The sequence below is a fragment of the Sceloporus occidentalis genome, unplaced genomic scaffold (assembly GCF_023333645.1).
Source record: "Sceloporus occidentalis isolate IW3139 unplaced genomic scaffold, rSceOcc1.0.p SCAF_3, whole genome shotgun sequence".
Lineage (NCBI taxonomy): Eukaryota > Metazoa > Chordata > Lepidosauria > Squamata > Phrynosomatidae > Sceloporus > Sceloporus occidentalis.
Genome location: NW_028316983.1, coordinates 42,935,009 through 42,952,024, shown reverse-complemented (window position 1 = coordinate 42,952,024; position 17,016 = coordinate 42,935,009). Strand labels below are relative to the sequence as shown.

Sequence of the window (17,016 nt, the reverse complement as noted above, 5' to 3'; positions counted from 1 at the left end):
CCTGCCAGATAAAGTTTAGATGCAAGGACAGAGTGCCAGCCTAGCTAGCAAAGCTGCAAAGTCGGAATGTCAGGCCACAAAAAAAGAGGAACAGGAATGGATTGAGAGGAAGCAGCTAAGGGTAGTCAAGGAGGCCACAAACATCTGAAAGGGAGGGCAGTAGTAAATCTGGAGTTTTTCCTTCATTTCTCATCTTGAGAAACTCAGGCTTTCCTTCCAAGAAACCTACATGATACTTGTAAATGCCCTCAACCGCTTGTGGAATGAATGACTTCACTGCATTCTGCTTTATCAAAGAGAACGTACAATTTTAACCCTCATGTACTCAGACTAAAACAACTACACCACTGTGGGAACTGTGGGATATTTTCTAATCTCAATGGGAATTCCAGTGTACTGAATCTGCTGAAGTCAGAGTTCTGCACTGGGTTGAATGTACACTTCTTGCATTCCCAGAACCCCCATTGAGACTCCCCGGGTCTCTTTTGTGTCTTTACAACATGGACTCCCCTCCCCCTGCCAACTGAAAAAAGGCACAGGACATGGGCTGGGGCATGGAAACAAAGATGTCTTCCACTGCACAATGCATTGCCAGGATATTTTTGTTGGGAAATTTTTGTTTATTAAAAAAAACAACAGAATGGATGTCTAAAGAACTGAGCTGAGATTTAAAGGGGGCGTATACAAGAAATGAAAAGGGGGGGGGGGGGGAATCACCAAAGAGGAATTCAAACAAATAGCCAGCATGTGTAGGGAGAAAGTCAGAAAAGCTAAAATGCAGAGTGATCTCAGGCTTGCTAAGGAAGTTAAAAACAAAAACAAAAAAAAAGGCTTTGTTTGTTTGTTATGCCCATAGCAAAAGGGAGAACAAGGAAATACTAGGGCCAGTGTGTGGAGAAGATGATGAAATACTAACAGAGGACAGAGAAAAAGCAGAATTATCCAACATTTTCATTGCCTTGGTCTTCTCTGAAAAGGCAAACAGTGCTCAGCCTGGGGAAAATGGAGCAGATGCTGCTGCAGGGGAAATGCATGTCAGCGCAACTGCTGGGGTCCAACAACCACTGTCAGCAACTCAAATGAGTCCTGGGGTTAAATCGGACCCTTGTAGCAGAGCTGGCAATTTCCAGAAGCTGAAGCGTGGCTCCAAAGTCCAACTGGGATGACAGCAACTGGATGTCTTCCAGGAACTGCAGCAATGCAGGAACCTCCGGGGACACACAGCAAACCGATGCTGTAGCTTCTTCTGATAAACCACCAGAGAAACAAAGTCCCCAAAGTGCTCTTTATTAACAGTGCTATAATACAAAACCAGATCTCTAAAACTCCAAAACATACCAATCCAACTCCTACTTCAAACCCACAAGCTATCCCTTGCAACCCCTGGGTTTATATAGTCTCCAGACCATGTGGTCTCCCAAACCCAGTGAGTTCAGGTGTGTAACCATGTCATGTGTCTCCTGTGCAATCCAGACACATGGGCAGGATACAAACCGCCATATAGTACGTATAGGATACGTACTAGGGTTAGGAAGGGGCGGTGCTTCCGCACCCCCCTAACCCTAGTACGTATCCTATACGTACAAGATGGCGGCGCCCCTTCTACAGGGGCGCCGCCATCTTTACGTACTGGACGCATAGCGTCCAGACGTGTCGGGGCGCCTATGACGTTGCAAGTCCGCGCCAGGCGCCTCGCGACGCCATAGAGGCGCCGCAAAAAGAAGCTCCGAAATGGAGCTTCTTTTTTGCTCCGAGCGGTTTGGCTGCTGCAAACGGCGGCGGCGGGGAAGCGCCGCAAAGCGGCGGTTTGTATCCCACCATGGTTTCATCATCCATGGCTATGTGCACTTGGACACTGGAGTGTCCTTGAGCCAATGAGCTTCAGCTGTGCTGATCAGCCTTGCCACTCTGCTGAATGCTCATGGCCAAACACACACACATCAAGCATTTCCCTGTGTGCTGTGTTTTAACCCTTCTAATCCCTGACAATGCAGCACAGAATAGGTAAAGAGCTAGTACAGGAATATCTGACTACTCTAAATGAATTCATATCTCTAGGGTCAGATTACTTCATTAAATGATATGAAAAGAACTGGCAGAAGAACTACCAGTAATAATCTTTGAGAATTCCTGGAGAACAGGAGCAGTCCCAGTAGACTGGAGGACAGCAAATGGCCCCAATGATTAGGGTCCAGCCAGCGTGACAGCAATACCAAGAAAGATTCTAGAGCACATCACTAAACAGTTACTCTGTCAGCACTTAGGGTGTATCCATGTTGCAGAATTAAAACAGTTTGACACCACTTTAACTGCCATTATTCTATGCTACAGAATCCTGGATTTGTAGTTTGGTGAGTCACCCCTTGACAGACCAGGCTGAATATCTCACCAAACTACAAATCCCACGAGTCTGTGCCACAGAATCATGGCAATTAAAGTGGTGTCAAAGTGTTTTAATTCTGCAGCATAGATAGAAAGAAATGCCATGATCACTAAAAGTCAGCTTGGGTTTTACATAAACAAATTATGCTAGACTAATTCCCCCTCTCTCTTTTTTTTCTAGAGCTACAAGCTTGGTAGATGAAGGGACTATTGTGGATGTAGCGTATCTTGATTTCATTAAGGCCTTTGACAAGGTTCCTCATGATAATTCTTGCAAATAAGCTAGTAAAAGGAGGGCTAGACAATGCTACTTTTAGGTGCATTTATAAGTGATTGACCATCTGAACCCAAAGAGTGCTCACCAATGGCTACTTTTCATCCTAGAGAGAAATGACTAGTGAGGTGCCACAGCGTTCTGTCTTGGGCCCAGTTCTCTTCAACTGCTTTATCAATTACTTCGATGATGGAATAGAGGGCATACTTATCAAATAGTGTGAAATATGCATGCATTTTTGGTGTAATTTCAAGACAACTTAAGCCTCAATTATGCAGACAAGGCATTTCAACACCACTCTGACAAGTTTTATTGCAGAGTCCACACAAAATAGAACTGTCATACTTAATCCAAGCCCAAGTTTGACTTAGGGTGAATCTGCACTGCAGCGATAATGCACTTTGACACCACTTTCACTGCCATGGATCCAACCTATCAAATTCTAGGATTTGTAGTTTTGTGAAGGACTAGCATTCTTTGTCAGAGACAGCTAAAGACCTTATAAAACTAGAAATCCCATTATCCCATAGGATGGAGTTACAACACTTAAAGTGCTATCAAAGTGCATTATTTCTGCACTTTGTAGATACACCCTTAGTCGCCATTGAAATGTTTGGGAACAGAAATATTTTGGATTTCAGATTTTATTTTATTTTGTATTTTGGAGTATTTGCATATACATAATGAGATAGCATGGAGATGGGATCCAAGCCTAAAAATGAAATTCATGTATGTTTCATATGCACATACACATAGCCTGAAGGCAATTTTATACATTTTTAAAATAATGTTGTCATTGAAACAGCGTTTTTGCACTGATGCACAAAAAAGCAAAGGGTTTACTATCTCAGCCACCCATGAGCCTTATCGCATGAGAAAATAAAGTGGAAACAAAGCCGGAGAGTAGCAGTTGTCTCCATGCCTTATTTCAAGATGTTGTGGGGCTTCAGTTCTCTTCCCACAGGAGACGGTTGTAAAAATGTGTCTTTTTTCTAGCTGGAAAAATCCATTCAACAAAAGACACACTTTTGCCACCATCTCCCACAGGAGGAGAACTAAAGCACTACGACGCTATGCAGTATGGTATGGAGAAAGCTGCTATTTATTCTCCAGCTCTGTTTTTGCTTTGTTTTCTCATGCAGTAAGGCTCTATGTAGACAACTTTGGATTTTGGAATTCTGGATAAGGGATACTCAACTGTAGTTTTTTAAAAACTTTACAACTAAAGCATAAATTGATGAGCAAATACCATACACTCTTTTAAAAGCCCTAACACTGTACCCTAATTTAGGTATGAATTTTCAAACACATTGTAAAACAAAGGGAAAATTTAAACTGTACATTTTCTTTCTACAGTAGTAGAAATCTGTCATGGCTGCCTTTCACACTTCAAGTCTTAGCAATGTCTTCAAGTGATCTGCCCTTAGTTTTCTTTGCTTCACTTTTGTTTCTTGTGCAACGAGCTGAACCAGTTATTATTGCCTGTTATTTTCTCTCTGTGGTTAGTTTCTGTGGTGTCTTGCTGTATCCATTCTGAGTGCTTTGAGCATTTCTGTAGCTTTTGCAAGCACCCTTGCAGCGCAGAATTTGCCACCACATTGGAGCATGAGTTTAAAAGGGAAGCCACATTTAGTATTTAATAGAGACTTCTATGAGCATGTCTGTAAACTATTTAAAGTTTTTTTAATCTCTTGAGCATAGCAGGGCTCATATCTTGTAGAATCAAAACTAGAAATTCTTTATATTTAATGTTTTCTATTTTGTGGAACTCTGCAAAAACTGTTTCTATTAGTAGGTACTTAGCAAATCTTAATATATCTTTAGGTTTAATTGACTGGATGTTTTAGTGATCTGTGGATTCTTTCAAAATCATGTTGAGAAATATTTAAATGAGGAAGAAGGTTCTTAAAAAATTCAGTTACAAGACTTGAGTATATTTTATTTGCTTTCCTATTCAGGGAGCAAACCCTCACATTCAAACAGCAACTGGGATCCTCCAGGACCATATTTAATCTTTAATTGCGTCTCTTGTGTGACTGTGGATATATTGTTAATAGCCTTTTGATTTTTACACACACACACACACACACACACAATTTCAAAGGTTTCATTGGCTGTGTAGGAGGTATTAGAGATTTTCTTCTTGAAGGTTGAATACGTACTGGCCCTTCATTTTCATCTGACTGCTATGTTTTGATTTGTCTATTTATTGTCCCAAAATAGGTCTTTAAATCCTGCTCTTTTGTTCCCCCTTTAATGAATGCCATAAAATTCCTTTAGAACTATAGGTGTAAATTGCTTAGCTGCCCAACTGTAGCTTTTATTAATGAATTGTTTTCTTTTAGAGTGTGATCTCCTGCAAACAACCATTAACATTGGGTGGCATCACATCCAACCACTCAGATGAATATATCTCAGATTGTGTCTGTTCAACGGCTGATGCTTCCAAAGCAGAGCTTGGAAAACTACCTTTGAAAAAAATTAATATAATGACCTGCTGAACCGTCCACAACCAAGTAGCACAACCCTGGGCACAAAATTCTTTTTTATTACTCCCAAATTCTAGGGTTTATTATGATGTGATACCTTATTCTTTATTTCATTCTGATTTCTGGGATTTCTCAAGTCATTCCAGTGACCAAGGAAGTCCCATGATACCCTTAACACATACAAATTTTTACTAAATTGTCTTTCAGCTTCCCAAGCCACCTTTTCTCCAGTGACGATATTACACAAATGAAATTGGAAGTATAATCCAGTGTCATCTTGAACGGAATCATGCATATTCATGTTATTGCGTGAAAAGTTACCACACGTGATTGCTGGCGGTCCGAACGCGGTCCGAACGCAATCATGTGTCAATCCACAGTTAAGTAAATTTGGTGAACTAGTGAAGTCAGAAATCCTGGAGTTTATCACACAGGAGGAATTTCTCTTAATTTCGAATGAAAAGAAAGTGGGGCTAGAACGCATTCACATGAATTCGCTAGTTCAGCACATTTACGTGAATTCAAATTGCATTCGAACTGACTTCCCATTGCCTGAAAATAGCTTGCCATTGCCCGAAATTGCATGTGGTAGTCTATCACGCAATAACATGAAACCCTATGATTGCATTCGGACTGACTTCCCATTGCCCGAAATTGTGTTTGGTAGTCTATCATGCAATAACGTAAATTGTGGGGTTCCGTGGTTCCTCTCACTCACCTAAATATGCTATGCTCCAGCTATCTGGAGTCTCACTGTGCATGCACAAGGATGCCAATTTGCAATTAAGAACCCACCGATGTGATGGCTTACTTTGCACAGAATCTGGGTCGCGTTCGGGGAGGCCATTACAGTGAATTTAAGGTGTGATAAGTAATCACGTAATTGCATGAATTTTTGAATTGACCTCGCTGTCTTCTCTTTCAAAATTGAGAGCCTCCATCCCGTTTTATAAACTCCCAAGATGATGGGAAAGAGGGCATGGATGCTTCCAGGTGAACTCTGCGGATGGAAGGAAAGCGTGTGTAGCACCACTCATTCTCACCCATTAACACCTACAATTGGACAAAACATTTTTTCCCAGATGGTTATGGACCAGCCTTAAACTTTTAATTGGCCTTTGATTCTTCTTTGCAAATGACCACCTAGTCTTCAACAACATTGTAAGAGAACCACAAATATGAAATCTATACTTGATTTGTAAGGTATGGAGTAGAACTGTATCTACCTTTAATCAGAGGGAGGTTGTGGCCTCAGTGGCAAATGCTGAGTGACAGCAGTTGCCACCGACTGCTCTCAGTGGGAGTATGGAGCTGCATATGCCCCCTGCAAGTTAATCTGCAGCCATCAGGTATGGTAGGGGATGCAGTTGTATTGCCAGTGATGGAGTAAATTTCAAATGCCAATCAAGCCAGTTTACATATATCCTCATGCAGCAAAACATGGGCCAGGCCTGATTCTCAGAAGTACCACACAGCACTGACACAAATCCAGCCACAGGGAACACATCTATAGGAATATCAGTACTTGCAAACAAGTCCATCTGCAGAGTGGCCATGTTATTTATTAAAAAGCACATGTCAGACTCATTATGTTTGAAGGACTGAATAAAAACAAATTCCGGGTACCCTGTTTTAGGAACAGCAAAAATCAAGACAGTATAATTATTGAACAATAGGACAAGGCAGAAGCAGCATTTCAGTTTATACAGTTTTTGGGAGGTCAGTAGAAATACTAACATTGTACATTCATTAAGATATGCTAGACATATTCTCTTGCTTAGATAACACATTTTCCCAGCACTACAAATGCTGATGGGAAATTGTGGCTCTTTTATCAGACAGTGAGAATCTGCTGCTTCAAGTATTGAGGTTTCACAAGTGTCACAGGCGTCAGTTGGATAGTGCTTGCTATGCCAAGAGTAGCAGACCTTTATCTGCCATGTCTAAGAATTTGCAAACATTTTAAAATGAATTATTATTTGATTGGTTGGGTAGCAATCTAGTGGTCCACCAGAGGCAGTTGCACCATTTATTATAATATTACCTGTAGCAGTACTAAGATAATGTGAGAATTCAAAGACATACCTGTGTTAGTCTGAGAATCACAGTGCAAAGGGATCTTGTAGCACCTTTGAAACTAACTGCAAGAAAGAAGCTGGTAGCATGAGCTTTCATAGGGGTTGGCAGATGAGTCAAGATAGAACGGGCCCAGCCCATGCTATCCTGGTCTTGTCCTAACCTGGGTTGATCCCTGGGTCATCATGGGCTAGATGGGTGTTTACTGACACAAACCTGCTACTGCTATGCGCCTCTTACCTTCCTCTTCCATTGCTGTTACTGAGAAGACCCCTGTCATCACATCTAACATGGAAATGAGGTGCCTGGCTGCACTCATGTGGCCAGGGTCCCCGTTTCTACATCAGATGGGGGGAGGGGGGGTCAGCTCAGTAGCAGCAACACTGAAGGAAGGTAAGGGGCATGCGGGTCCATTGAGTCTGCCAGGGGATGCTGCACAGTTTTGGAGAAACTCTGTGACAGACAGCAGGTCATTTTGACACATGCTAAGGCCCCTTTGGGCCAAGACCACTGGATCGGCATCCGGTCTGCCTGGTCCTGGTCTGAAGGTATTGGCCTCTGTCATCCACACAGGATGATGTGTGTGGCTGGGGGAACACAGGCCTTTTGGCCCATACATACAGCCCTGTAGACTTCAGTCTACTTCCTCAGATAATGGGGTTGGGGTTACATTTCTTGACTATGTATATAAGCTGTGCAAGGTCGAAAAAAGAAGTTCACAAAGTTTGTAACCCATCAAGCTTAGTTGCATGCCAGATACTGGATGCCTTCACTATTTTTGTGAAGCTAAGTGGGTAGCAAAAATAGGTTTATTGAGCCTCTAGAGGGGCAATGCATTTGGCTGATGAACTATGATCAGCTCAGTGGGTATATACAGTCAGCCCTCCATATCCATGGATTCTTTATTCATGGATTCAAGCATACATGGCTTTAAATTATTCAAAAAATATATAAATTCCCCAAAACAAACCTTGATTTTGCCATTTATATAAGGGATGCTGTTTTACTAGATCATTGTATTTAATCGGACTTGAGCATCCATGGATTTTGGTATCCACAGGGAGTCCTGGGGCCAAACCCCAGTGGATATCAAAGGTCCATTGCAGTGTAAAGACCTGCACTAAACCAATATCCTGCCTCTACTCTTGATCAGGGCTATATATGCTGTAGAAAACAATATATACAAGCTATTGTAAAGCATTCCATTCTTTGCTATGCTTTGCCCACTCAAAAATTTGATATTGTTTCCCATTTGTAAAACCAGCCTACCTGCTCAAATGTTGGTTTCCCATGTGTTATTATATATGCGCAGCAAAATCATAGTCATGACATACTCAGTAGATGTTGTTTTCTCTATGTATCTAAAGAGCCCCTCATCACCACCTTACTGTATAATGTTAAGATTGGACCAAACTTTGGCTGTGTGAAATACATTTTTCAAAATTTCATTCCCCCACTTCATAATTTTCAGACACAGACAGCAGTTAAATAATATTGTAAATCCTCTTCAGTATACCTGGGTTCTGGTGCTTCTGCGTCCAATTATATTGCTATTTTACGTACAATTGCTTATTTTAGCCATAAAAATCCAGATAAGGAATATCAGCTCCTTATGATTGGGATGGCAGCCTCCAGGGAAAATTAGAGGCCTGACATTTAACAAATAATTATAAAGGACTTTCAAAGGCTATTGTCATTACATCACAGAAGTGAGCAGGTGAGAGTTCAAAAATTGGCAGTTTCTCTGTCCCATTGACAGATTCCTTTTCAAAGTGCTCCAGGCACAATCAGGCAGCTACGTGTGTTCTTAATATCTTTCTCATAGAAGTCACTGTTATCTTCCTTTGTCAAGCCCCAGCTTGAATACTGGTGAATAATGGTGGAAAGAAACTGGAAAAGGCAGCATGTTTAGCCATTTATTATCTTCTCACTGATATATCCGGGCATTGTGTAGAGGATGAGAACCAAGAATATGGTCAAAATTGCAATGATTAGCAATGCAATTATGTACTTCTTGTACCGTTTCCAAATGAAAAAGATGAATGTTTTCATGGGGTTCACAAACCAGTTGAAAGATGTTTTTGGACGGCTGTGGAACAAAGGAAGGAGGGGAAAACTCAGTGAAGTTTTGGACAGGGCAGCAAAGGCAAAGTCACATTTCTATCCACCCTCAAGCTGAAAACAGACATATATTAAACCACTCAAGCAAGATAAAGAAATCTACATTGTCTTGTTATTGTTTCCCAGCAACAACCATTCAAAGGCATGGTTCCTCTGATCTTAGGGATGAATAACCCCTTAGAGGTACTGTGACTAACCCTTTAGAGGTACTGTACAGTAGGAACAAGAAAGAGTCTTGCTAAATTATTTGTTCTCAGCAAGATAGGCTGTCAACTGTTTGTTGATCCCCATGACATTTCTTGCCTCAACTGCAAGAATGAGACAATACACACTTTCTTCTTCAATGAAAGTTTCAATAATTTGTGGGAAACGTTTCTGTGTAAAATTAGTGTAACTCTTTTCCCTTTGTAAAGCAAAGGACACACAGATAGGGCGCAGGGAAGAGGACAAGAACAAGCAAGCACAGGAGAACTAGTTGATTGACTGTAAAGATGCAATTGCAACAGCAAACAATAGCAATTATAATAGCAATAGCAAGTACATTTCTATATCACTTATCAGTGCACTTAAGCACTCCCTAAGTGGTTTACAACATGTAATTGCCCCCAACAACTTGGGTACTCATTTTAGTGACCTCAGAAGGATGTAAGGCTGAGTTGACCCATAGCCCCTGGCTGGTATTGAACTCAAAACCTTGTGACTGTGAGTGAGTGGCTGCAGTACCAGCATATAACCACTGCGCCCAACAATTTCATGCTTCTGATTTTTAAAATTCAGTGGTCAGCAGTTATTGCAGTTTAGTTATAGAGTTTGCACAGTTTATACAATATACATGAAACTGGTTATGCCATGATATTATCTTAAGATTGGCAGAAAATATATTGCTGCCTCCCGAACAACAGGCAGTTTCTCATTCTCACATATGAGAGAACACATATGAGAATGAGACAAGCAAGGACTTTTGTCCCTCCTGTATAGCCACGGGTAGCACTCACTGTTGGACTTATCCACCATGAATTTGTCCAATCTAATATTCTCTGCTTATGCACAAACACCCAGAAGCAAAAAATCCTTTGCACTGAATCAAGTTGCCAATTAAAAGAGTATATTCCAATTAAAATAATATATTCCATTTAGTTCACAGAACTAATGACCATAACCAGCATGGCATAGTGGTTTGGGTGTAGGACTATGACTCTAGAGACCAGGGTTCGAATTAGCACTTGGCCATCAAAATCCATTGAGTGACCTAGGGCAAGTCACATGCTCTCACCGTCATGGGAAGGCAACAGCAAACCTCCTTTGAACAAATCTTGCCAAGAAAACCCCATGATAGGGTCACTATAAGTCAGAAGGTGCACAACAACAAAAACATCAGCAACAACAACTGCAGCAGCCTGGTCATGATTTTAAGGTGTTTAGTTTCCTTCATTTTTAAATACAAGGTGCCACACAAAAGAACTTGAATTAATCAGATTTCTCTTCCTGGATCCAGGCAATGTGATCCAAGGATGCCTAAACCCACGGTTCTTCTTCATTGCATATCTTCCAGTTGTCCCAATTTGGCAGGGTCAGTCCAGATTTATTCTCTATCTTCCTACTTTTTCAGCTTCTTTTAAAATATCCCAGGTTCTCTCCCTCTTTTCCATCCACATTCTTCCTTTGCCCTCATCTTACTGAGTTCCAAGAGTAAAAGTAATAGAGGGAAAAGAGGAGAGGGCATAGTCTTGCCCTTCCCAGTAGGCTCAGGACAAAGCAAACTGTTGCAACCTCTCCCAGCTTGACTGTTCTTCTTCATAGCTTTTGCTATCTTGACCACACTCTGATGTTGCATGGCCGCACATGTCTCAGTTTTCATTTATGAAACATTGGAAGGTATGTTACTGGAACCATGTAAGTAAGGAAGCAATAGCAGATACAGGTCGGACCCAAAGCCTCACCATTTCCTAAGCCATTTATTATACACCTAAGCATACTTACTTTGGCTTCTCCAAGGGTTCTGGCTCTTTTCTCGCCAACCCAACCGGGGCCTTTTCAGCCTCCTCTAAGGTTAGTAGTTGGAATTCAGCTTCTACTTTTCCCTGAGAAGAAATAAACTGTGCTCAAATGTCTGGCATGCCGGCAGCTGGCAAAAGAAAACTCTGGTTTCCCCTGTGCAAAAGAACTGACCACCGAGCAGTTGCAGTGGAGGGCAACTTCAAGGGGAAATATTCACCCCATGCTTGCATAGTGGCCACAGAGCCACATCTCGGTGCACCAAAAGTGATGCCACATCACTTCCTCCCACCATTTTATTTCATTTTTGGGTTCTTTCTGTTTTTAAGAGTTTTGATGGCTTCAGGGAGAGTGAGTGTCTTAATCTGTGGCATTTCAGGAGCATTTTTCAGATAAAGAAATCATCTAAAAACCAACTTTTAAAAAACTACGGGGGCTTAGGAAAGCTTTGGGGGCTGCAGATGTGGGGTACAGGTCCACACTTTGCCCACCCCTGCTGTAAAGGAATCATATTTGCTACTAAGAATGGGGAAATTTCAGTTCTTGTTTTTTAAAAAACCCTAGCTTATTATCAAATATATGCAGAAGTAAATAAAAGAAACTTTTGAGGAGCCACATTACAATCTTTAAGACAGGCTAGGCAACTACAACAAATCAGGGGACCTATCTTCTATCTTTCAAACTTTTTGAAAGGGCTACACAGATTTCTAAAACATGAAAACAACAAAAACTAGAAGTGGCTGAAAGTCCACTTCTGGTTTTGAAAAACTGAGATTCTTTTTCTTTTAAATGTTAAAAAGTGTAGGGGCTACCAGCAACCTATTTAAAAGGTAAAATGCTGTTCCTGGAACCTTTTTTTTTTTTTTTGCCAATAAAATGGTGGTCTAGAGGGATCAAAGGTTTTTAAAATAGGCTTATGGGAGGGTACTTTTTGCTTACTCCTGCTTTAAAGAGGGGTCTGGGAACAGGGTTTCTAATGAAAAAGCTCAGTATACAGAGATGCTGGTAAAACAAATGCACCTCCTCCTGAAAATAATGGAGATAAAGGCTGCACAGAATACAGAATAATGGGGGGAAATGATGCACTTGTGACTGTTAGGGTTGTACTGTATATACAATAAACCAGTGTAACAGGTTGATCCTGTAGTCTGTACCATGCTCCATTCTATGGAATCATGGAATTTGTCATTCGGGGTGTTGCTGTTTGAGGTGAAAGATCAAATCATGTTTCCTTCCATTCCATATACAGAAATAGCGACTGTTTTATCTTGCTTCTACAGTGCTGATGTGAAAACGTCCTCCACCACATCTGTGAACAGCAAATTACCTTAGAAAGTACAGGACACATTGTAAGGTACTCACAGTTGTGTCCTCAAACTGCCCCAACATATAGCACTTGAAACGGCTGCCTCATTTTATTTAATAACAATCCCTGTGCTCATCCCTGTACACTTACCCAGAATTTTCCAGTTGTCCCTTATGGCTGCATGTTTTCTTACCGTTAGGATGAAGATGTTTCCACTAGGATCTGAGAACTCAACATCTTCTGGTTTCACTGAGCTCCTCCACTTCTTCTTTTTCTTCTTCTTTTTCTTCTGTTTAGCCTCTCTCTCCTCCCTTTCAATGTCTTCCTGACTTTTCAGCTTGATAAAGGGCCACCAGCCTCTCATCCGTTTGTTTCGGAAGATTGAAAAGCGGGGCATGGCCTTCTCCTTGGCCATCTTGATGGTGCACTGCTCTGAACTTTTGACGCTTCTCACCATATCATTCAGCTTTAACTCAATGGCACCTTGAAATGCAACAAAGAAGGGAGAACTTCAGACCTAGAGAATTGCAAGAATTTTGCCTGCATAACCATTTGGCTCATTTTAGACTGCTGCCTAATGATCATACAGCCTCCTAATTATTATTAAAGAAAGTCGTAATTTCTCAGAGAGAAATCCAACAGTCATGGGAGACAAGGAGAATGTAGCCTGGGGAATTATTCTACAGGACTAAAATACAGTGGTACCCCGGGTTACGAAATTAATTCGTTCCGCCGCCGCTTTCGTAACCCGGAAACTTTCGCTAGCCGAAAAGCCCATAGGCGCTAATAGCGAAAGCCGCGATTTCATGTGAAATCGCGCCGAAAAGCACCAAAAATTTTCTTCGTAACCCGGAATAACCTTCGTAACCCGGAAACATTTAATTACATGGATTTTTTTCGTAACCCGGAAATTTCGTAAGGCGGCGCATTCGTATCCCGGGGTACCACTGTAGTGGCCTGTTACAGACTGCCAAAATAAAGCTGCTTCGGGTCTCTTTGGAGGTATGCTATTTAAATGATGCATGCATCCTAAGAATCCGGAAGCTGCACCAAAGCTGCACTCCGGTGCTTAGGAATGGAGTGTGGCTTTGGTGCGACCTCCGGACTCTTAGGACCCAGGCATCATTTAAATAGCATACCTCCAAAGAGACCCGAAGCAGCTTTATTTTGGCAGTCTGTAACAGGCCAGTGACACAGTGGGGAAAAGCAAATTAGATTAATTGCACCTCTCTCTCAGTCTTCTATTTATGTTCCATTCTGGCCATACAGTCATGCCAGAATGTGGTCTCTTAATTGGTTATAAACGGTTCCTCTATCCCAAATGTGTTGGTGTAAAATTTATGATCACTAGTTGCTTGTAGATGTTTATTTCATGCAAGAAGATGTTTAAAATTCAGTACCAGAGAGCTTTAGTGCCTCAGCAAACTACAAATTCCAGGAATTCACAGGACAAAGCTATGGCATTTAAAGTGGTATCCGAGTGGCATCACTCTAGTGTGAAAGAGACTCAACTTCTGTACACTGAAGTATTTATGTAACCACTAGATGGTGCAGCACATCAGGGTTCCTTTGGTACAGCCTCTCTCTGTAAAATTCACTTTATTATGGCATATTGTCTTAATTCAATTCCTTACAACCTAGTCACCAGAGTGACTGGGATGGAATCAAAGTAATGTGGAACAATGATTGAAATTATCGTCTAAGATTTGTTTTAACATTTTTTGCTTGGAGAAAAACTAACTTTATAATTTGCTCTCCTTTCCAATTGCTTTAACAGCAATAATGGCAATTTAGGCTTAAATGGGCTAGACTTTAGCATATATTTTATTACAATACAATATAATGTACACAGGTGAGCACAGAAAGATGCACATGCTAATAGTCTGACATTTTGGGTTATGTACTAAGTAGCAGCAGTGAGATAATAAACCATCCCTTTTCCTATGCCCTCTAGTCTCCACTTCAAATTAGTGGACTTAGCATTGTTGGAGTTTTAGACCCCAAAAGCAATGTTTCCAGGTTTAAGTAACAGAATTGCAGTGCCAAAAGGCTCTGAAAGTGAGGGGGGTAAGGAGAGTTTTAGATCCATATGGATAACTTTTCACTTTCTTTCTATATTTTATTTGTGATATCTATTTGCAAAGGACACATAAGAGATAAACCTATTTTTGAAATTACATATGCTTTCTTAAAATTACCTAAAAAGTCATTTGCTGAAATCCTGTCGTAATCCCACACCTGAAGGACAAGGACAGCTGGCTCCCGGAACTCTGATTCTTCCAGAGAGAAGATGGAGTCCTTCTTTTTATATGTTATCTCTTTCTCTGTTGGGAGGTAGTCAAAGCGGAACACAAACCTCCAGTTGAAGTTGCCTTCCCCAGTCAGAGAGTTAAAGTGAACATCTGTTTCTTGTTTGTCTTTCTCCAGCCCTTTAATCCAACTACAGGAAAGAGTTTGTTAGCTTCTGCTAATATTTTTGTATAAGGACATTTGGCTATAATGGTTAAAGAAAGTAGAAACATTAAAGAAGAGAAAGACAGAGACAGGAGATGCACACATAGCTTCCAGACATGGGTATTAATCCCATCTCATCACACATAGTTAAAAAAGGACTTGTGCAACCTTTGTCCTATTACAAAACAGAAATATCTTCATATTTAGGACACATATCTCCATATACAAATCTGTTTTAGGGGAAACAACTAAGACCATGTTGGTGCAAAATCTGAACACAAGTAATAGAACAGTTCACTGAAACTACAAGATAGGTAAAATGGCTACACATTTCACCCCATATGATCATGAACAGGGCCCTCCTTCAAGAGCTTGCTTTTTAAAAATAAATCTAAGTGTAAATTGGACATTCAGTATAATGTGCAGACTGACTATGATGTACAACTATCATAAAGCCTATTTTCTGATTTTCTTTGTTTATAAATTTTGCTTTCCAAGAAGGCATTCATACTCATTTTGTATCCCAATATGATGTGCATCACTGCACTGATGCATATCAAGTTTGTTGCTCCCATTTTGTTTTGCCATCATTTTGGGTTAAAATGGAGCCACCTCCCTTCAAAGGAATGATACAGAGCGATCCAAATTGATTTGGAAGTTTATTCACACTGCCAACAATTTGGATCTTTCAGGAAAACTCGGAAAAAAACCCGGTATCAAATATCTCAGGTTAAGTGGGGGGGCGGGTTGCCAGTCCCTGCCCCCCCCCCCCATGTGCATCAAGTGCATTTGAGACATGTGTGAACAACAAGGATTCAACCCAAATTCATCCCGGATTATTTTTGTAGTGCGAATGGGACCCAAGCTTCCAATCAGTTGCTGTCAAATCTTTCAACTGTGAAGGGTTTCAGAGAAGATGATGCAATAAATGGGTCATTCATCAACTATGTACCCATGAATGTTCAATGTGAGAATCAAAACATTGCCCTCATGCCCTGCTTATCAACTTCCTACAATCATCTTGCTAGCTGCTGTGATGTTGTAAATAGCATGGATGTGCAGCAAGGAAATCCTTAAATTCTTATAAGACAGGGCACACAGCTTGTCTTTCATTTCTGACTGTCCAAATTTCTGACTGTACAAACCCTTTTACATAGATGTCACTAGAGACTTCTCCTGTTATTGGGTTAACATCATCAAGAACCACATCATCCGTGTTCCAGATAATAACACGTAGCTCGTAACTAGGGGGGAAATGTTTAAAACAATAGCTGGTTAAAACACAAATTATTTCTTTGTAAATCCTGAACATTAACCCACCCACACAAAGAACAGCCTCCATCTACATCAAGCCTTAGATTAGCCCACTGTTCAAAACTCCATCACAAGCATGCCAAATGGATCATGCAGCAGGGATGGAAACCCAGACTTTTTGGCACAAGGACTTTTAAAAAATCTGTATGTAGAGCAGTGATAAGTAAAGTGTGGCCCGTAGGTTGCCTGCAGCTACTGGGGGGCAAAATATTAATTCTCTCTCCATTTTTTGCTCTAGAATGCCCCCAAATGCACTGTAAGGGTGTAGAAGGCATTTGTAGTCCCCTCAGGGCTCCCGGAGTTCAAAAACAGGTTTTGAATTCTCTCCCCAAAGGCTTTGCTGCTCCTAGGTGTTCCAAAATGTCCACTGGGGGTGATGTAATTTGCACTGGAGCCAGCATGGCATAATGGTTTGACCACTGGAATATTACTCTGGAGGCCAGAGTACAAATCCTGGCTTGGCCATGAAACCCACTGGGTGACCCTGGCAAAGTGCCACTCTCTCATCCTCAGAGATGGCAAACCCCTCTCTGAAGAAACTTATCAAAAGAAACTGAAATAGGGCCACCTTATGGTTGCCGTAAGACAAAAACAATTTGAAGGCA

General features: G+C 41.1%; 1 protein-coding gene across 2 annotated transcripts in view; it reads right to left on the bottom strand.

Annotated features, from left to right (window-relative positions):
• Positions 1-6,738: 6,738 nt before the first annotated feature.
• LOC149315819 (fer-1-like protein 4) overlaps positions 6,739-17,016 on the bottom strand; it is a 77,597-nt gene continuing 67,319 nt past the window's right edge. For both annotated transcript variants that reach the window (XM_089514199.1, XM_089514200.1), the window contains 5 exons: positions 16,243-16,341; positions 14,842-15,083; positions 12,837-13,126; positions 11,323-11,423; positions 6,739-9,310 (listed from right to left, as the gene is read on the bottom strand). In XM_089514199.1, the coding sequence (XP_089370325.1) occupies positions 9,130-9,310; positions 11,323-11,423; positions 12,837-13,126; positions 14,842-15,083; positions 16,243-16,341 (913 nt within the window). In that variant the 3' untranslated portion in view covers positions 6,739-9,129. The remainder of the gene's footprint in view (positions 9,311-11,322; positions 11,424-12,836; positions 13,127-14,841; positions 15,084-16,242; positions 16,342-17,016) is intronic.